This window comes from Pempheris klunzingeri, chromosome 5 (genome assembly GCF_042242105.1).
Source record: "Pempheris klunzingeri isolate RE-2024b chromosome 5, fPemKlu1.hap1, whole genome shotgun sequence".
NCBI lineage: Eukaryota > Metazoa > Chordata > Actinopteri > Acropomatiformes > Pempheridae > Pempheris > Pempheris klunzingeri.
Genome location: NC_092016.1, coordinates 22,671,669 through 22,693,877, shown reverse-complemented (window position 1 = coordinate 22,693,877; position 22,209 = coordinate 22,671,669). Strand labels below are relative to the sequence as shown.

Genomic DNA, 22,209 nt, shown 5'->3' with positions numbered 1-22,209 from the left:
CTGTGCTAAGCCCTTGGCATACATACAAGTGCACAGCACACACACAGACACAGCTGGCTGCCGCTAAGGTTTTCCAGGGAGAGAGCAGGAGCCCGGCACCAGAGGAGAGGGGGATGGAGAGAGGAGAGCAGTAGAAGAAGAAGAAGGAGAAGAAGAGAGGGGGTGGCGGGGGAAGTGCAACATGCAGAGAGGGAGGGGGGTGAATGGAGGGATGGCACGGAGGGGGTGAGACGGAGAAGGGTTGTTGTGAAGTCATTTTTCATCACAGGGTTCATTTTTCACTGCAGAGTTCTCCCACTCTCTACACCGCTCTATTTCTCTTTATCTGTCCTCTCCTCCTCCCGTTCCCCTCCCTTGATCCCGCTTTGTCTCTCTTTATCTTCCCCTTTTTCCTCTTTTTTTTTTCCTGTCGTCCTTTCTCTCTCCCTCCTCAACCCCACCACACCTCTCTCTCTTTCTCTCTCCCTCTTGCCTAAACTCTTTCCATTCTCTCTCCGTCTCTGTCTCTCTCTCTTTCAGCCTAGTTTCTCCTTTATGAAATATGGATGGGAGCAGTTTTGGGCGCGCTGAGAGGTTTGCAGTTGGAGGGAGGGAGGGAGGGATGGAACTTGGGAACTGGCAAGGGAAGGAGGGGGGGGGGGGAGAGACAGAAAGAGAGACACACAGAGAGGGAGTGAGAGAGAGGGGGGAGAGGAGGGAGGGAGCTCGTGTCTCAGCAGACGTGCCTTGTGCATGCACCTAAACACCTCACTGAGCAATCTGTCAACATGTCAGCAACACATGTTTGGTAAAAAAGAGAGAGAGCGGTTGGAAGGAGAGAGGAGAGGGTGAAAAAAAATCTCTCCTCCTCCAGTGGGAGTAATGGCTCCCACCAGGGCTCTGGAAATGCTTTGAATTCAGCAGATTTCTATTGCGGGGTCCTCCCCCGGGGGCGTCTTTTTACAATGCCTGCATCTCAGAAATTTGAGCCCGAGGACCCCTGGGGGCGTCCTTTCATAATGCCTGAAAATGTAGGGTTATATTGTGTGCTCTTCCCCATGGGGCTTTTATTAATACCTGTATTCACTGCCACTGGAAATTACACAGGCGGCGCTGCAGGGGCCCGCGCTCGCTCCAGGAAGGGAGAAAGACTCTGCAGGGACGTTTTCTCTCTTCTCCTCTCTCTCCTCTTCCCTTCTTTTTTTCCCCCTCTTTCACCCCTCCCTCTCATCCTCCTCCTCCTCCTCCTCCCTCTCCTCCTACTTTGACTCTTCCTTTTTTTCTTACTTAATGCAAGAGTGAAAAAGAAGAATTTGCCAAAGGACACAAGAAAGTGTGTGTGTGTGTGTGTGTGTGTGTGTGTGTGTGTGTGTGTGTGTGTGTGTGTGTGTGTGTGTGTTGGCACCAGCTAACCCCCTTGTATTCAGCCCTACTTTGCTCAGAGGAAAAGAAACACTCGATTAAAAATGTAACTTCCCTCTTCCCCTCTTCTTTCTCTCTCATCTCTCCCTCTCTCTGTCCTTGTGTGCCTGTGTGTAGATCTAGCAGAGAGTAAATATTTGTGTGTCTGCGTTTGAAAGTGTGTGTGTGTGTGTGTGTGTGTGTGTGTGTGTAGACAGAAAATAAGCCCAAACCTATGGTCCAGTATAATGTGTGGTTTTGCTTGCTGTGTAAAACACAGACAGATACGACTGCTTCTGCCTCCAAACATTCATTAGGATTCTTCAGCCGAAAGGTTTGCGGCTTGTTTCCATGTGTCGGTGTGTTTGTGTTTGTGTGTGTGTGTGTTTATTGATCAAATATTTACACAGTCAGATTAAAGAAATATACATTTACATATCTTTGAATAAATAAAATTTGTCTGATCTCGCCAGTCAGACTGTTTGGATTTCAGATTTAGACGCTGCCCTCTGACTGTATGCCAGTGTCAGTCATGACTGGACAGTGCATTTCATCCACAACTAGAGGATCCTGTAACTCTGTGTATGATCAAACTTTCAGTGCATTCATGTTATGAAACAAGTAATGCTTATTGTAATGTTGAGATTTAGAGAATTTTTCACAGGCCTCTTTTAGTCCAGTCTAGCTGAAAACAATGCAGTTTTACAGTCTCATTTATAACTTATTGATTATTGAGTTTTTTGCATATAGAAAGCTCAAATATTAAGCAAACGGTCAATTAACCATTTAAATAATTTCTCTGGAAAAAATATATAACTTCTGGTGAGAGCTTCGCAAATATAAAGTGTTCCTTACTTTTTTTTTTTAGTGCAATTACCAGTTGAATACTTTCCAGTGCATAATGATGGGCTCTGGTGAATAAGTGAATGTATAGCCTTGTCCTCGTTAGGCTCTAATGGGGGAAAAAAAATAAAGCAAGCTGCAGCCCGACTTTATCAGCTGACTCTTAAACATGACCAGTTTTGAGAAGAGATGAGGCCACAGTGCATTTATAAATGAGGTCCTTAAAATGCTCAAGATGTCTGAAATCTCAGCATGCTTGTTAAAGTTGTTTCTGCATAACACGCTCTTGATGTATCTCGTCTTTAATAGCCCTCTGACAGAATTTTACTTTCAAGCCCAGTCGTTGGGGTGTGATAGTGATTGTAAGGTTTCAACCATCATGCATTTGGTGCACTTTTTAGACAAACTTAAGATGAATATTGCAAGATATCCGCTTACACTGTTGCCTCCTGTATACTGAAACATTACCAGTACACACCAACACAAAATGCTAATATATAACTCAACCACACAGTTGCACTCCCATTTCCAATGTGGAGCTGGAATATGTGGATAGTTGCACTGGCTAATTGCAGTATAACGAGCAGAAATACCCCATGTGCCCTCCTTGAAGTCTGACGGGCTTTTCTCACTCTCATCAACTTGTCAAATGATCTACCTCATGGAGTTCAGGGGCATTTTCTCCTCTGGGTGTTTATTTGAGCATCTTGTCACCAACATTGTCAGAGGCAACCTACTGGTTATCTGTTGGACAAACAAACACACAAGTTGAGGCACAGTGATTAATGGTGTCCCTCCAGAATAGTTTTTGGAGTATCAAGCTGCTTGATATGTTGACACAAGTTACTGAAAACCTTGTAATGGGGAGAGTCTCATTTTCCCAACCACGCTTAATTTGGATTCATATAACAGATAAACTAATGTGACTTGAATACGACATTTTTAAACCGATTAAACACATTTCCGTCTGGGTTTTGTATCACTCCAAGGTAGAAATTAGTGGTAACCTCCACGGGGAACCTTGACAGATTGGCCCACAGGTAAATGCTGGGCTGGTGGTGTTTAACAGCTTCATTGGACCGTCCAGTTAGTGACGGCAAGCTCACTGAGAGGACGGCATCACTGCCTGGGTTAGCCTGCAGCTGTTTCATTTCGTTATTAGTCAGTGATTACACCACACATCTGTGGTGTGTGAAGTGTGTGAAGTAGACCTATGCAGTGACCACAGCAGGGTTTAGTTGACACGGCAGTGTTCTCTAAAACTTTACCAGAATTTAACTTTTTTCACTGCATTTGTCGATGTGTGAAGGGTTTTTATAAACCCACTGTATACAAGCAAGTATGCATTATTGATTTTTTTCATTGCACATCAACATCTTGTGAACCATAACCCCAGAAGTGAGTTTTCAGAAAAGCTTAATCCCAAAAGTGTGTGTGTGTGTGTGTGTGTGTGTGTGTGTGTGTGTGTGTGTGTGTGTGTGTGTGTGTGCTCTTGTCTATGTATGTATGCATGTGTCTGTGTCTAGCTACTTATCTGTATATCCATATATGTGTGTGTGTGTGTGTTCTTCTATGTCTCTATCAGTGTGTGTGGACGGGTCAGGATAGAGTTGTCATGGGGCCATGTGGGGGCCTCTTCCGTGTATGTGTGTGCATGTGAGATGTGAGGGGGGTGTCGGGATAATGAGGAACAGGCCATTCCCTTGGATTCCTGCACCCCTGCCAACAACCAGGACCCCCAGAACCCCCCTCCCGCCGACACCTGGGACTCTTTTCCTTTTTTCCCTCCCTGTTTCTCCCCCTCTGCTTCTTCTTTCTCTCTTCCCAAGTGGAACGTGCGACCTCCCTCTATTTGATACACTCCCCCCCCTCTGCCCCTCTACCTTTTTCCATTCTTTGTTCACTTCCTTCTTTCCTCCTTCATTCTCATCCTCCTCTCACCCACTGGGACCCCAAGCCTTATACATCCCATTCATGTCTCCTCTCCTGTCCTGTCCTCTCCTGTCCTGTCCTCTCCCCTTCTCCTGTCCTCTCCTCTCCTCTCCTCTCCTCTCCTCTCCTCTCCTCTCCTCTCCTCTCATGTCCTCTCCTCTCCTCTCCTGTCCTCTCCTCTCCTCTCCTCTCCTCTCCTCTCATGTCCTCTCCTGTCCTCTCCTCTCCTCTCCTCCGTCATTCTCAGAGCTTTCAGACCATAAATTCTGCCTCCTTTTCCTCCCTCCCTCTTTGCTGTCCCTCCCTGCTGAGTTCTTAAACTCAAAACTGACCACATCCCTTCCTTTCACCCTCTGTCTCCCTTCCCCCATACCCTCCCTCCATCTCTCCCCATCTTCTCTGTTCCCTGTGGAGCTGGCCCCAAAGCTCTGATCCCTTCCTCCATGCCCCCAAACTCCCCCACTGTGCCCTCCCAAGATACACATGCACGCATACACACACACACACTCACACACACACACACACCCTGTGGCGACTGGCCCCAAAGCAGCCCCTGTTTGTCTCCCTCCCTCTGTTTTTCCACTCTTTCTTTCTTTTTCTCCCCACCTCAGTATCCCACACCCTGTTTGATGCTTTAGATTTGTTATGCACTTCACTTAAGCTGTTTTTCAAGTCTGTATGTTGAATGGAGCAATATATAGCATTATACATTTTTACACTGTACCCACTAAACCCTCCTACATCGCAAGCTAAAACTGCAATATATTTTGACCCAATCATCACCACGCTGTTTGCTGTAAATCTGAGCTCCTGAAGAGGAGGAACCATCCTTCCTTTTGCTGATTGAGCCAAAGTAAAGAAACTAACTCTGACCTTTATATTTGTCAATTTGCATGTTAGCTTGTGAAAGATGGTGAGATGTGAACTTTAGCACCAAAAAATTCTGTAACATTATGCGTTGCACAATCTCACGCTGCAACTCAGTGATAGATTTTATGAATTAAGGGCAAACCATGTAATGTTTTTAGTCCAGTTTTCTCTTGACTGAATGACAGCTTTCTGTGTCTGTGACATTTTTTATTGATTTAAATTTTTCTACTTGTTGCACATTCGCGCAGATGAATGTGCACATATTCCCTTTTCATTCTCTTCGTGTTAGTTTTGGTCATTTTACTGATAGAAGGCTCAAGATCCACAATATGCAATTCCCATAGGGAACTAGCGATGATGCTTTGCTGTATTAAAATGACTGAAAAGACTGTGAACTATGATGCGGTGTTTAACACCTGCCTATCAAGTACGGGTGCTACACAGTATTCCATGGCATTTAGATTACATGCTTTTCTTCTCCAATTTTTCTCACATTGATTTTGATCTCCAGTTCTACCATAAAACAGATGATGGACAAAAGACATATAATGGAAAATTGTGAAAATGGAAGCCTCTCCACCTGCACACCTGCTTCACACTTAGAGTAAGCATATGGAATGTACTAGTACAATTACAACAAGCAAAGACACACCCAGGTGTAAAGGCACATGGACACATGCATGCGCGCGCACGCACACACACAGACACACACACACAGACGGTTTCAGTCACAGACAGTGGTGGCAAAGGGCAGTGTACCACAGGGAGAGGGCCTATAATAGTTTTAACCCAGCGCTCAGGTGTGACTCGCCTTTGTCCAGCCAAATGTCAGAGAAAAGCACAACTCCAGGGAGAGAGGGAGGGAAGAGGGAGGGTGGAGGTAAGGACGAAGCTGAGTGGAGAAGAGGATCGAGATGAGAGTGAGTCGGAGTGGAAATGCAGAAAAGGGGAGTGAGATGCATGGCAGACAGACACGGAGTCATATGTATGTTTTTATATTGGAGTAAAGGGTTGAAATGTAGTGGGAGGGAGGCAGGAGGGGTTTGTGTCGACCGCCATAGACGAAGCCATTGCCACTCAGTAGACTGACCTGGCTGACTGACAGTGTGCAGATTTCAGATCTTGCTGACTCTTAGCTAACCAGACAGTCAGACAAATTCCGGGCTGCCTTCTCTCAATAAATTAGCTGGCTTGCTGTCTTTTTTTTTTTTTTTCCAAATAAATCACTGACTTTTTGTCAACCAACTGACCGACTGACTGTTATGTCCAGAGAGTGAGCGGATGTTTTTGCCAGCCTGTCTGTCTGGGCCTCTGGGTATGTGGGGGCTGGGAGCCCTGCTCTGCTCTGTTCTCTCCCCGCCTGAAGAGCTCCCTAGGGGGGCAGCAGGACCAACTCTGCCAGCCTCTCTCTCACACTCCCATTTACCCCCACCCCAATGCTGAACACACACACGCACACACACTGACGTCAGCTGCTTTCGGCCTTCTCCCCTGGGTGCTACCAGAACCCTTTGTTTCCCCCCCTCGTCCCATCCCTCCCTCCTCTCCATCTCTCCTTCCACCCCTCCTCACTCCTCTCCCTGTCCTTTGTCCCTAGAAATAGCTGTCCTGCTTACTGCCTGATTGGAATTCACTGCACTATGGGAAGTCACAGGGGAGGGCCATTGTCAAGTGTGTATTTGTGTGTGTACACACTTAAGTGTGTACATGTGTTTTTTTTTTTTTGTTAAATGATCATGAGTGCATGCATATTTCTTAGGAGAGTGTGTATTTGGGTGTGTACCAATAAGACATGTGGCGGTACTGCTGTGAGTCAAGAAGCAGTTTAGGTGGAAAATGAGCTACTATTGATTGTTTTGTTTATTAAAATGTGATTACTGGATGATGAGCTCTGATGAAGGACCATGATTTTTTTTCCCCAATATGGTGATCTCTCTTTTGTTTGTTTGTTTCTTTCTTTAATTAAGTATTGCCCATCCGGAGACAATTGGTTCATACAGCTTTTGTAGGGAGATCGGTACAAAAAAACCCAAAACATCATCAAGCATCAATTTGGGCTTCCTACCTGTTCTGCTCTGTTTGTCATTTGTCATTTCTACCAGAAAGCTGCTAAAGATGGCTTAGCTATGCTTCTGTTCTTCTCACCAGCATCTCAGTTCATCTCTGCAATTGTATTAATGAATGAATGAGTCTGTATGTGCTGATGGTCGCAACTAATGGTCATTTTTGATAATGCATATTATTTATTTTAACAATCTATTGATTAATCTACATCATGACTTCCCAGTGCCCCAGTGCTACAGTATTCTTCAGCTGGTTTTATTGTTTAAACAACAGAAGACACCTCCTGAAGGTTGAAAGGGTTGAAACCTTCCATAAAAGGAAGCCAATACAGTATGTCCACATGTAGCCTGCATGTTTTTTCTTTGATATATTTTTTTAGTATGGTGGTGTGTGTGTGTGTGTGTGTGTGTGTGTGTGTGTGTGTGTGTGTGTGTGTGTGTGTGTGTGTGTGTAAAGTATTTGTAAGTGAACATTTTGTATGTAGACTTTTCTTCAATGTATTCTCTGAGTGTTAGGGGAATGCATGTGCCATTGTGTGTGTGTGTGTGTGTGTGTTCATGCGTGCTTCTGCTCCCAGCATGGATCAAGAATTGGGGTTAAGGAACAAGAGAATTCCTCCCTCGTATTCCCTCCTTTCCTCTCCTCCAGTCTCTCCCTCTGTCTTTGTCTCTCTCTCTCTCTCACCCGTGCAAGTGGGATGTCTTGAAATATTAACCAATCTGCTCTTCATTTTTCAAATATGATAGAAAACACACTGTTAAATAAGTCAGGAGCAAGGCCTGGAGCGCCGCAAGACGGGGCACTCAAATAAACAACAAAACAACACAAACAACCACAATGAAGAAAGGGAAAGATGGAGAAGGGAAGAGGGGGAGGAGGAGGCAAAACTCTTGTACTTGTGTTAGCCAGCGTGGCTCGCTGTGATGGCTGCTGCATCTATCTATCCTCCATCCATCAAGTTGTCTGTCCTCCTGGTGTCATTGACTTTTTATTCATTTTAATTTAGTCACTTTATTCTCTTTTTCAATTTTTCTGTCCTTTGTCTCACCCTTTGTCTTCTACTCTGCCTTTTCCTTTTCTTCACTTTAATAAGAGCACCTCAACTGGAGTATTAGTCTACACTGTGTGTGTGTGTGTTGGGGGATTCAAAGTGATGGCTGGGGGTGGGCGGGTGGTGGAGGAGGGTTCAGTGGCTGACTGAGGCATTGCTTCCTTACCTCAACAGTGCTGCTGGCTGGTGGCCGGAGGGAGCGCCCTGCTTGAGTAATGAACTCCCCCAGGAAGAGGCACTGCTACGTGGCCTGCCTCCATCCTGCGTTCCTCTCTCTCTCTTCCTGGGGAAGAGTTGAGGCTTGGGCTGATTTTGGTGGGGGAATGGGTGGTGGGTAGAGGGCATTTGGGGGTTTTGGGTGGTAGGGTGAGTGGATATTTCTCCCCCTTGTTGGCTGCCAAGCCACACGGCCTGCGAACGAGCAGATAAAATTATGTGTGTGTGTGTGTGAATGTGAGTCAAGAACTGCTCGGGCTTGTGTACAGAGATTTGTATGCGCCTGCGTTTCCAGTGTATGTGGATATTTGGTGTGTGTGTTGGGGAGTTTGTCCTCAGAGAATAGTGTGTGTGGTGGGGGGTGCAGTGACAGCTGCAGAGGGGGGCCGGGGGGCTGACTGCTCGCTGACTGATAAGGGGGGCTTCACATTAGAGACACGACGAGAAGACTAATAATTCTGCAGTGCAACACACACACACAAATACAACACAGAAGCTCATAGAAGAGAGGCGGTGTGAGAAAAAGTTAAGGAAAGCTAGATAGGGCCGTGGGACGGGAGATTTAGATTGTGTGCGTGTGTGTTTTGATGGAAGTGGGGATTCACAGCGTTGAGAAAATGGACAGAATCAGAAAGAGACGTTTATGTGTATTTGTCAAATATGTGACTTTGTTGACACTTCACCCAAGGAAAGGAAGTAAATTTCTGTCCAGCAGCCCATAAAACATGTAAAGCCAAATATTTGTAATGTATACCTGCACACTGGTGAAGGTAAACTGATCTACCGGCACCGCTGTCCTACATCCTGTGAAGCAGAGACCCCCTTTGACTGCGAGGAAAATGAAACCCATCACTGTCACTACTGTGTAATGTTTTTTTTTTTTTTCTACCCATGATGGACTATAATTACGAGTTCAGTGTCCCATTGTCCCGTCAGCTGAGATATCATGTCAGTCATACGCAGAGACGGGGCTGGGTGTAGAGGTTTGATACTGTTACAGATCCATTCTGCGTCAGATATTTTGAAACCTCCCAGCAGGAAAAGCACAGGTGTAACTGATAACATTAACGATGGCTTTGTTCCTCTGAGCCCACGTGCACATGCTGGGCCCTAGATGCGCCACAATTAAATATAATGCAGCCGTTATCGATGTTGCTAATTACACACGTGCCGTACCTGATATCACTGATTATATAGGCGTGGTGCCTCTGCACACCATGCTTGCGTCAGCTGATTTCCTTCAAGAAAAACACGTGTATTTTTTTTTTGTAGAGTTTTTAGAAATTGTTTGATACACTCGACCATACTGAGAAAGTTATAGCACGGGTAAGATGCCTTACAAATACAAGTGAACCTTGTACTCACCATCTACCAACACACAATGTTTTGTAAACGTCCGTCCTGCTTACTCACCTCAGCATCTCACCGGTTCAGCCTCTCCTAACAGACACTAAATCAGACTCCGTTAAATCCATTCCAGCGGTATCATGTGTTTTTCTTCCTCTTTCCTGATGTAATAATAGCCCCCACCAGTCCTTAATTATTCATATTTTAGTAATACAATCCAAGTTAACGGTTCAAACATTAGTACATAATAAAACTCCCGAGGCTTCGCTTTTAATTTAATTCCTCCGTTTAAATTAATTTTGGGGCATGCTTGTGCTTTTAGCTTGCTCCTCCGCAGAGGGGGGGGGGTTGGGAAAGAGATAGAGGAGAGATGGAGGAATGAGGGCTTGCTCAGGGAGATGGATCTGCTGCAGGTGGAAGAACAACCATACAGGTGTTGGCATGTCGGGCCACTGAATGATGGAGAGAAAGACAAAGGCATGGAAAGACAGATGGCTGTAAGGTGGTGAAGAAAATGAATCCAATGTACACCTCTAATAACACAACAATACTCTTATTGTAGAATATTGAATAGAATATTGAGTCCACGACTGGCCTTGACTGTCACCGACACCAAAAGGTATAAATTGGAAATCCATATGCACTCTGAATAGCCTTGAGCTGGCAAAGGACAACCAGGACACAAGCAGGTGGACACTGGGAGGATAGATAACGGAGGGTGGACCAAAGGGGGTGGTAGTGAGTAGGTGCAGAGAGAGAGATTGGAGGGAGGATGGAGGGATAGATGAGTTAGGGTAGAGGGACAAACAGGAGGGGAGGAAGAGAAAGAGATTAGCCGTGCTGATGTTAGGGGGTCCCCTCTAAAGGCATGAAAGCACAATGAACCCCAGTCAGTCAAAGAGGCATTTCCATTTCTCTGCTCTCACCGCTCTATTAGACTGCTTGTGTCCTCTAACAGTGGTGTGTGTGTGTGTGTGTGTGTGTGTGTGTGTGTGTGAGGGAGAGAAAGAGAAAGCGGCAGAGACAGAAGTTCACCCATGTTCTGACTTTGTGTTGTGTGTGCGTATGTTCAGCTGCATGTCTACAGCTATGTGTGTGTGTGTGTGTGTGTTTGAAGTCAGTGTGGTGCTGTACAATAGTTTGGGTCCCAGAGCAATCCGCTTTTCTGCTGCGGAGACCAACCAGTCAGTGGTCTCCATTGATCTGCACCCACCCCTGTGTGTGTGTGTGTGTGTGTGTGTGTGTGTGTGTGTGTGTGTGTGTGTGTGTGTGTGTGTGTGTGTGTGTGTGTGTGTGTGTGTGTGTGTGTGTGTGTGTGTGTGTGTGTGTGTGTGTGTGTGTGTGTGTGTGTGTGTGTGTGTGTGTGTGTGTGTGTGTCCCATTTCTGTATGTGTGCTCACATGCACAAGCACTCATGCTTTATACCATATGTGTGTGTGTGCCTCAGTGTTGTTATGACTCCCCCTTTGATGACCTTTGCATTATTAGAAATGTTTGATTTTACTTTATGCATGCTATGAAACTTTATGTTTGTGTGTGTGTGTGTGTGTGCTCTGCAAGGTGTTGACATGTTTTGGTGTTTGTGTTGCTTTGGAGCTGTAACTGTGTGTGTACCTTTCTGTTTTTTGTTTTTCTGTTGGGCAGTCACAGTGGGAAGAAAAAAGTTGAGAGGTGTGTGTGTGTGTGTGTGTGTAAGCAAACAGTTTCCCCTCAAAACACTCACTTCATTCCACAGCCATGCTTGGACTACCTATGCACACATGCACACACACACACGCACACACACACAGCTCAGCGTGGCGGATGTAAGTTGTAATTACGGGACCCCCTGGCCCCTCTCTCTGTCTTTCTCCCACTCTGCCCTGCCGCCCTCTCCACCCTTTGATCTGTTTCATGTCACCAGCTCACACACACACGCATGCACTCTCCACATTCACACAGACAAACACACACACACACACACACACACACACACACACACACACACACACACACACACACACACACACACACACACACACACACACACACGCTTGTCTCTTTTTTTTCTTACCCAATCCCACCTTTTTTCTGTCTGTGCGTCCCTCCCTGTGTGTGTCTGAGCGCTGCTCTTTGTTGCAGCCAGTGTGTGGTCTCTAATTCACACAGGAGCCTTTTTTCTGGACGGTTTATTTTGAAACCTCTCCTTCTCCACCGCCACATTGAACTTGATACTTGGGGATTATTCTCTTTCTAACTGACCTTGTGTTGGCATATGTAATGTACTTTCCCTATTTGCATTTTGATAAGTAAAAGCTGGCAACTGCTTGTCTGTGAGAGGAAAACAAAGCTGTGTGTGTGTGTGTGTGTAAAGGAGGCTGTACCGGCGTCTATCATTTCTGATACCTATATTTTCTACACCACACTAGATTTCTTTAAGCACCCGTCCTTGGCTTTTTTCTTTCTTTTGTTTATTTTTTGTTTGTTTCGTCTTTGTCATTGTGTCCTTCCCTTCCTTTCTCTCACCTAATTCCTGTATGTTATTCGCCTCATTCCTCCTTTTTCTATCCTTCAAGGTATTTGCTACTGTGGGTAGTACTCATAAACACTCAAAGAGGAAACATGTCTTCATTCACGATAGAATTGAGGTCAAAATCATAAAAGGCTTCATAACTAAATCAGCTCTGAATCTGGGCCTCAAGGCTGTTCTAGGAAAAGTGATTGGGTGTATTTGTTTACTGTATGTTTGTCTTGTCACACACACACACACACACACACACACACACAGAGTTGGTTTCTGCTGTTTGTGTAAATTAAACAGGCTGAAACACCCCAGCATTCACGTTCATGTGATAAAAGTGAGATGAAGATTGGTTTTGCAGTTGATCTGAATGCAGTCAGATTTATTTTTTTTGCATCTTTATTTTGGTTTAGTTGCCATTTGTCAGTGCGTGCATGTCTCTGTGTATGTTTATGCATATTACTTTCTGGATGGATATAGTGTGTGTGTCTATCCCAGTGTGCATTCTCCCTCTCCATCTCTCTTGCCGTCTGTGCCTCTAATCCCTGAGTGTGTCACTAATGGCAGGTCCAGGTGTTCTGCTTTGCTCTCCTCCTCCCCTGGGGAGTCCCCCTCAGTGTGTGTGCGTGCATGTGTGTGTGCATGTGCTTGTATTCCTCTCATGGGGGGTTTAGGAGCTGTGAGAAGGGGGCTGTCCAGGATCCTATCCTCCAGAAGGGAAGGGAGGGAAGGGGAGCGGTGGGCAGGAGGTACCCGCCTCTCGCAGCTTGCTCTTGGGCTTCCCCTGGGCACAGGACCCCCCTCTACCATTCACCCCCGGGACTTCCAGAGCCTCATTGCCTCTCTGTCTCTCTCTCCCCTCATTTTCTCTCTTTCTCTCTCTCAGTCTCTCCATCTCTCCTCAAATCCATCTCATGGCAGCTTATATACCTGCACTGCTTTAGTTATTCTGCTGTAGATGGTGAGACTTTGCAGTTTGGTTAAAATATACTATTTGTGTGTGTTTTGCATGCATTTGTACTACATATACAAAATGGGTTTGTTTGTTTACCTGTGTATATGTGGGTAACAGAGTGTTTGTGTTTTGAACAGCGAGCTCCAGCTGCCTACATCACTTATTTATAGGTCCCACGTACGCGTAGGTGAATGTGGGAGGACTTGTGTGTGTGTGTGTGTGTGTGTGAGTAATATTGTTGATACATCCCTAGATCAATCACACCCACTTTTAGTGGATGCCATTTGTTTAAAATGATGAATGCACACATAAACCTATAAGAGGTTTTTGCTAAGCGCTAATTATCCATAATTGTTCACAAGGTAACACTAATAATGCGCTTAAAATATAGCTCAGCTGTTATTGTTCACAACGGTTTGTGTATTATTACTGTTCTGTGGGTATTTCCATAAACATCCAAGGGCCTCCTTATGTGGATAAGTGTGTACATTTATGAGGTATTCGAAGGTATGACAACTTTGTGTGTGTGTGCGTGTGCGCGCGCGTGCATGTGTGTGTGACTCAGGTGAATGTGTTTCTAGGTTATGGAGCGGTCTGTCAGTCCACCAAACCTCATTCTTATAAATAGATGATATAGCCGGCGGCATGCACACAATGGGACCACACCACTGTGTGTGTGTGTCTGTGTGTTTGTGTATGTCTTCATGCAAGCATGTGTGCATATGTGGTGTACTGTATGTGTGCATTGGCATGGTGTTGTTGTTTATCTAACACTCTGCCTGACAGCTGGTTCTCATTTCTGAGCGTACAAACAGCAGACGAGATGGACAGAGAGCGGGGTGGAGGAGGGAGGGATGAAGAATTTCCCACACAGGGAATAGAACCACTCACCGTCATGGTTAGTGCCTTGCTCTATGTTTTGACTGGAGATAAAGAAGACATGGAGTAAGTGGAATCAGAGGAAATCAGGGCACAGCAAGATAAAAGGCTTTTGGAGAAAGAGTTTGAGGATGAGAGAAAGGGAGAAATGTAAGAGGAAGCAGATGCCAGCCCTCCTCTAACACATGGTGTATGTTTGTGTGTGTGGGACACAGACTGTGTGTGTTGTTGCTTCTATGTGTATGTATCTGCTCATGTCTTCTGACTCTTTCTGCGTCTGTGTCAACATGCTTCCACAATGGCACACTGAGGAAGCATGTTGTAGTAAATACTATTAATACTGATACCTCAGAGTGGCCTGGTGGCCAAGGGGTGAAGGAGTTGACCACAAACCGCAACGCTGCCCCAGACCTTTATCGTATGTCACTCTCCATTGCGCTCAATGCCTAAAAATACCTTTTAAAAAAAACACTACTATCATGGACCCTACTTTCATTTGTTGTGCTGCCTTGGATATTTGTTTTCATCTGAAAACACTTGTAAAACTGTATTATTTTTATAAGTATTTTGAAAGCTTATTTAACTGCATCAGTCGAACCAATCAGTAGTTTTGTATTCCTTACTTGTCTATGTGAAATAGCTCGAAGCTGGAAAACACATCTATGAACTAGGTCTGTTTGAGTCTGAATGAACTTCATTCGTTCCGTAGCCTGCCCTGACCTTGTCTGCAAATGTGGAGCTGCTCTGAGTATGTTGGATGTGTGTGTTCTCCACTGTTCGATGTTTGTATACAGTATATTACAGTATCGTGTGCGGTAGGGACAAACTTGTCATCTGCCAGCTCTCTGTCCACCCACCCCCATCCTTAGCCCCCTGCCCCTAACCTTCTGCCCTCAAACACACTCGTGCACACATACACACACACACACAAACACACACTACCCATATGGAGCAGTTGGCGCCCAAAAGCGTCCAAAGCAGCCGGACCCATTCCCAGGGCAGAAGGTGAGGGTCCCCACAGCCTGTTTGGTGTGTGTGTGTGTGAATGCGTGTGTTTGTCTGTGTGTGTCCATCCATCGTGTCCTCAAGGGCTCAAGCCCTGGACAGACTGCCGTATCGTCCTTTCTATCTGTCCTCGCTGTGGCACGTCTGTGTATGATTGTGTGTGTGTGTGTGTGTGTGTTTTGTCCCGACAGACTGCATCCCTTGTGAGCTACAAGGACAGCAGCAGCAGAGGACTGTGGGTCCTCCAAGCACAGGCCAGGTTTGCAGCCGTGTGCATATGTGTGAACTGCTGCAGCCAGTTAACATCCAACTATATTGTGGATGCATGTTGTAGACGGTGTGTAGACCATGTTGGTACCCTCTCATGAGATTAAAATGTCCTCACAAGAACAAGAAATGTTAGAAACGGGTCACTGGTAAGAACTCTATGGAAGTGGGTATGAAAATGTGTCGCCTTATTGTCCGTCAGAACAGATTCCTGCTCCTACTTTATCCACAGCTCCACCAGATAGACTGCACAACAGGTAGTTTGAGCCAAACAATCTGTCTTGTCAACGAAACCTTCCCACTGTGCACTTCTCGTAATGCATGGCAACCAGTAAGCTTTGCTTAGCTTATCGGTTGCCATGCCAACTCATAGCAGCTCATCCCTACCTCACAGAGCTAGGTAGGGATCATTCTTGTATTCTCTTGTCAAGTTATCCCGTGCACAGTGTTTTTTGGACAAACCGTCAGATAATTTTAGCACAGTTGTGAGCCTGATGAGTGAGCCGTCACTTGGATTATGGCCACTATTATTGTTTCGGCTATTTTCTACCTCATACGTTACACCTAAAGGAAGTAATAAGCAGCCTCTGAGCACCCTCTCGGTAAACATGATTGGCCTTGCTTAGTGCAGCAGCCCCAGCTCTTAACAAACAAGAAAAACAAATCATACAATTTATTTGGGAAATGTAACTTTAGATTCAAGCTGTTGCCCATCGAAATGATTTGCGGCCTGAATCCAAAAGGATGCAGCCGCTATTATTTTTACCTGCAGGATGTTCTTTACAAAAATGAAGATGGAGCTGGAGAAATGTTGACAAATAAGTGAGTTGTATTCTTGTTTTCCATCAAACCTAACTCACTATTGGAGAGCGAATTCTGCTCTAATTGTGTTTGTGTGTATATGTGTGTTCCTGAGTATGAGAGAGAAAAAATACAAGTGATTGTGTGCTGGGCTTCCCAGAGTGAGCCAAGGGTGGAAGTTGTTTTTCTGCCCCCTATGGTGAGTCTGGGGCTGTGTGTGTGTGCATGCCTGGGGCAGCCTGGGGCCATCGGAGGGGGCCTGGGGAGCCGTGGAAGGAGGGATGAAGCGAGAGAGGGATGGAGGGATAGGAGGTCAGCAGGGGTCTCTCTGGGAAAGGTGCAGGTCTGGGCCGATGGCCAAACAGGAAGGTGGAAAGGAGAGTTAGATGGTTGGCTGGGGGGGAGGCAGGTTAACGGAAGGAAAGCCGGAAGGGGAGGTGAGGAGAGAAAGACAGGCTGATGGAAGGATTAAAATTTGAGCAGGTAGACGGCTAAAGCCAAGGTGAACACATTCACTGAAGTTGAGACAATGTCACGTTTCCTTGACAGAATTCTGTAGGTTTAGATTGAGCCGTTGATATTTGGAGTAACAGCTCTGCTAGCATTTTGAGAAAACCTTCAACAACATTCTTTGCTTTATCTGAATTAAATTAAAGTTGGGATGAAAGGTATGATAAAGCTTTTGATCATTTCTTTGATGTAAAGCCCAGCTCTGTCTTTACGTGGCACATTTATCATCCTAAGGAATTTCTTTATTCTCATCGTTAATTGCACGTTTAACCCAGCAGATCACTTTGTGTATTGCTCATTTATAATGTTAATTCAAACTTTTCTGCATGTAACCGTAGGTAGTAGGCAGTTTTAGCGCTTGTAGTAGCAGCGCTGGGAGCTGAAAACCTTTTTGCTGCTTACCAGCTGAGCTCCTTTGATACGAACATCAAAGCGATAGAAAGACAGAAAGCACGACATACATGGATTATATTTCCATTTCAGGCATTTAGCAGGCGCTGTTATCCAGAGCGAACTAATTGAACTAATGTTCTTGAGCGCTGGTTCCTTGTCAGCCCATCGAGCCGTTTGTCAGTTTACAGACTCATGGCCAAAGCCAGCAGAAACGTGGATGTACTACATTTTAGATATGGTGGTGTTAGTTAATAATCAATACATCTGAGGATCACAATAGTCTCCAAAGTTTCTTTTAATAAGAGTTCCATCTCATAAACTCTGCAGCTTTGATGCGTTTTCCCTCTGTGTGACAGTCATGACAAAGTAACTGAGTTTAGATGGGGGGGGAAGCAGACGGGGGAGGCAGAAACATAAAGAGAGATTGATCAGCGTGTGTGTCTCTTCATTAGAGTGTTTCACCAAGGCTGTGTCCTCCACACGTGGCCACACTGTCTGGCCTATTAGAGAGACACGCAGGGAGTGTGTGTGTTGTTTGCATGTGTGTGTTTGTGTGCGCCTGTCGTTTCAGGTAGACTCAGGCGGTCCGTTTAGTTCTTTTCTGGTCTCTTCCATTCTTATTACAGACCCCTGGGCTCTCCTCTCCTCTCCTCTCCCCTCCTCTCCCGTCCTCTCCTCTCCTCTCCTCTCCTCTCCTCTCCTCTCCTCTCCTCTCCTCTCCTCTCCCGTCCTCTCCTCTCCTCTCCTCTCCTCATTTTTTTCTAGTCTCCCCTTTCATAGCGCCATCTCTTCCCTATCCTTTGGAGTTCAGACTCTGTCCATCTGGATCGTCCCCCCCCCCTCCCCCTCTCTCCCTCGGTCCCGTCCAGGCCGAGACACGGGGGTGAAGGCCAACATCAGTAGGGGAGAGACTGACGCGGAGATGGAGGGATGGAGGGAGAGATGTCAGCACTATAATGAGTAACAACATGAAAGCTGACGGAGGGAGGGAAGGAGAGAGGGTGGGAGGTAGTGGAAGAGAGATGAAGACAGAAGAGTAGAGGGACTGCTGGGGACAGAGGGAGGGATGAAGGATAGAGGGAATGGATGGGAAAGGAGAGGACTGCAGAGTGAGAGATAAAGCGGGAGCGGAGCTGTTGGGGCCCTGTGGTCCTCCACTCCACTCCTCTCGTTCGTTTTCATTCGCCGGAGAAGAACAGAAAGGAGGAGGAGGAGGAGGAGATGGGGGCAGGAACAGCGTGTGTCGGCGTCCGCCTGCTCCTGCCTGTTTCTCTTTTTTTCCCCAACTTTTTCTCCCTCTTTTTTCTCTCCAATCCCCCTCCCTCAACCATCCATCCTCCTCATCTTCTCTCGAGGATTCCTCTCTAATTTAACTTTTCATTGAAATTTTCTTCGCTCCCCCCCTCCCCATCCTCCAGTTTCTCCCAGTTTGCCATTCGGCCTTGTCTTGCCAGGTCCCCTCGCGGCCGACTGACAAAGGCGCCGTTAAAAAGCCGTGTGATCCTCCATTTTAGCGCCAGCCACGCTAGTCAGAGGATTAGGGCTCTTTAATGACGCTAATCTCTCCCCCCCTTTCTCAACACCCCTCCACCCCCCCTCAAAAAGTGATTTCTCCCTCTTGCGCTCACTGAATCTCTCTCATGTTCAATCTCTGCCTCTCTTCCTCCCACTTTCCCACCTCACAAACTTTACCATCTAACTGACTCATACTGGTATGCCTGTAATGACCCACATGTGTCTCTGACCAGCACTGTGAGGGAACATTTTCACTGTTCATTCAGGGATTCGTTTCCTCCTTCTTCTTCTCTACTAGATCCAGTGTTTTCTTCTTATTAACTACCATTTTAGTATTTCTTTGTGTCTAATGTTTGACTGACTCTCTCTCTCTGAAGCCACGAGGAAGAGACTCAAGATGAGTGTATGATACATGTGTCGCTAATCATTCTCAGGCTACACTAGTACCCTGCTGAGGTGGCAGCAGGGGGTGTCTGGATTGGCGTTTTATAGACCCGCTGTATTTTAGCACTAGCCTTGCTCCATGTGGATGCTAAGCTTGTTGCAGGGTGGATGGCTCTTGAGCCAACGCAAGTGTAGCTGCCCTCAGCTTACTTGACTGCTTGCTTAACTGTACTGACAGCTACACATAGATCACACAAAATACAGTGCAGATAGGTGTCTGAAGTCAAACGGCTGATGTTTAAATTTTTCATAATGTTGTGCTCGTTGTGGATCAGAAGAAGATTTTAAACTGATTCACATTTACACTGTTTCTGCTCGCATTTATCACTTTAAAAAACACTAATCTCTTCTAAACAAACAAACAAAATAAGGGCTACAACCAGTGATTATTCCTATGAAATCTTATCAACAGCTGTTATTATTATAATTTGGCATTTTTCATTCAATGACGGCATTATTGACATGTCACAGTAGGAAAATTCAGCTGTCGGCTCTGACCACGTTGAATCATTGCACAGATCCAGTGGTAGCTTGCTTGACTGGGGGCCCTGCATGTGGAGGTTTGGCTCAAGATTTCATATAAAGACAAAGCTTGGAGAACTTAATGTTTGTGTTGTCTCCTGCACAGAAACATGTCCTCCTTGTATCTGTCCTGTTTAATATCCCATTCTACACTGACTGGGGTTTGAGTTTGAACTTGACAAAGTGACTTTCAAGCTTGTTTACTTGTTTCTAAAGAGGGACAGGCCTCTTTTCGGTGGAGATTATACGTTAAATTTTCTACATTATTGAATTTCAAAATAAGACGTCCATGAAGTGCAAAAACATTTAGAAAAAATGAAACTGAATTAATCTGAAATTGATATAATTTTGAAACAATCTTTATTAGTGAGGACAAATTATCAACTTTTTAAGAATTTGTCAAAAAATGTCAAAATTATGCTCCTGCCTGGTATTTTTTCTGTTTTTCTCCCAGTTTTCTGTATCTCTATCTCATCTCATTGTCTCTCGTTTGGCCTTCTCTCTGATTTATGTTTCTCCTGTGCACTCATTTTTAATCACTGTGTGCAGTGCTCTTGTTTTCTCCTTTTGCCCGTTTTGCTCAATACTTCCATGCACTTCTTCATCCTTCCCTCCTTCATGCTCTTTCAGAGTTTCTGTCTCTGTCTCCCCCTGCCCCATCTGTCTCTCTCACTCACTCACTCATTCGCTCACCCGTTCTCTCACCCTCTTGCCTTGCTGTTAGGCTTCACGTTGATATCTCTATTCCTTATATTTTCTTAAACCCTTTTTATTTTCCTCCTTGCTTCCAGTCAAATTTCTAAGTCATGCTTTTACAATTTTTTTTAACCCAGACCCCCCTGCAGAGTTCTATTTGCTCATCGCAGTGCCTACATTTTCTCTGCGATCGATTCATCACAAGAATCTGTTTTCCACCCCCTCTCTGCAAGGCGCAATACACAGAAGACTACACACACACACACAGAGAGGACACAAGATGTGGTAGGAGTTGGTTGAGGTAAAACGGTGTGTGCTTTGGAGAGGTTTCTAAAATTATCAGGAGAAACGTCTCTCCTGCACATGTGCCTGTGCTCGCGTGTTGGAGTGTTTTCATTTGCAGAAATATTGGCCTTGTGATGAATATTGGCTCAAATCACATCAGACTTTTTCCATTCTCTCCACTTTCCTTATTTTGATTTGTTGCTGGCCTAGTTGATATACTGTAGCTGAAGCAAAGAAAACAACATCCCCTCTCTCTTCATCTGCTCTCTGCTTTACATTTCTCAGGCAAATGCTAAATAGCCTAACTGTGCTGCTTCACAGAGCGCACAAAGAAGAACAGAACAATATCAAGCATTATTCAGCCCCCTCTTTTGTTGCCTCGAATCCGTTCTGAAGTGTCTATTATAGGAGTCATGGCCTTTTTGTCGCCTCTGTGCCAGACTACACAGGAGGGGAAAAAAGAGGGAAAGGGGGGGAAAAGGAAAAGAGCAATGCATAATCTCCTATGTATGACAGATAAAGGGAGTGAATATCGCCATCTTTCCGCTCTGCTCTCCACATCTCCTAATCGCTTTTCCGACGTTTCAATCTGCCAAGGCCCTAATGAAAATATGATGAGGCGGATCTATGCTCCTTGGGGATGGATGGAGGGATGGGACGGGAGGGGAGGTGAGGGGAGGTGAGGTGAGGGGAGGGGAGGGGAGGGATGGAACGAGGGATGGCTGCAGAGGGAGGATGAAGGGAGAGAAAATACACTCTGTCCTTATTTCTGGGCTCCGTCGGGGATACATAGTTCTTGGAGCTTCCTATTTAGATGTTGCTGCTGCCGGAGTGTGTCTCTCTCTTCTGTTTCATTCTCTCTCTTCATCTCTGCCATCCTCATTTTCCTCCTGTATGTGTGTGTGTGTACAACCAGGATAAATGTGTTTATTTTTTTGTTTATATCCCCTTTTTCTCATTTGAACTCCCACAGGCTGTCTCTCCCGCCTTCTGCCTTCCAAGAAAGATGTAACTTCTTCTTAATCAGTCTAATGCTCCCTGTTTTACCCCCCATTTTTTCCTGTCTGTGCTCACCTGTCTCTTTTTTTTTGTAAACCCCGCAGTGGTGTAGAAAATATGTACCTCTGTTTTCTTGCTGCAGATAAATCAAAGGCCTTTTTAAAGTGAGTGTTTTTGTGTGTCTGTTTCCCTCTCTGTCAGATGGTGATGATGACCCTGCAGGGTTGTCCTGGGTGCCTTCCTCGCCCTCCAGTAAAGATGTTGCATCACCCTCGCAGATGCCCGATGGCTGCTGTGACCTCGGCATGGCCACTGGCGGCGAGGAGGAAGGAGGCGCTGGTCTGCCGTACCCCTGCCAGTTCTGTGACAAGTCCTTCAGGTGGGTGATATAACACATTCGGATGCCCGAGTTGCTGCAGGTGCCATCTTGTTGCTCTGACACACATGGTGCACTCTACACAATGCCACTAATGGCATATTTGGCTGTTTCGTTGCATCCTCATATCCTGCTCATGAATATCAATGTACATGAATAAACATTGTTCTCAATATTACCATGGTAACATGAACCACTAAGGCAAACAGTGATGAGGTGAATACATTTCTCATTAACCTCTCCAGGGACTAACTCAAGACCCACTTTAAGAACAGCTGTCACACACAGACCATAGAGTCATCACCACAATCCTCTGTATTGCTCCTTACTGTACACCGAGCCTTCTCTTTTCTTCTGTT

At 45.6% G+C, this 22,209-nt stretch overlaps 1 protein-coding gene across 1 annotated transcript in view; it reads left to right on the top strand.

Moving 5' to 3' along the window:
• The window catches only part of znf423 (zinc finger protein 423), a 136,098-nt gene that overhangs the window by 37,262 nt on the left and 76,627 nt on the right, over window positions 1–22,209 (top strand). The window contains exon 4 of the mRNA XM_070830300.1: window positions 21,676–21,853. Coding sequence (XP_070686401.1) covers window positions 21,676–21,853 — 178 coding nt within the window. The remainder of the gene's footprint in view (window positions 1–21,675; window positions 21,854–22,209) is intronic.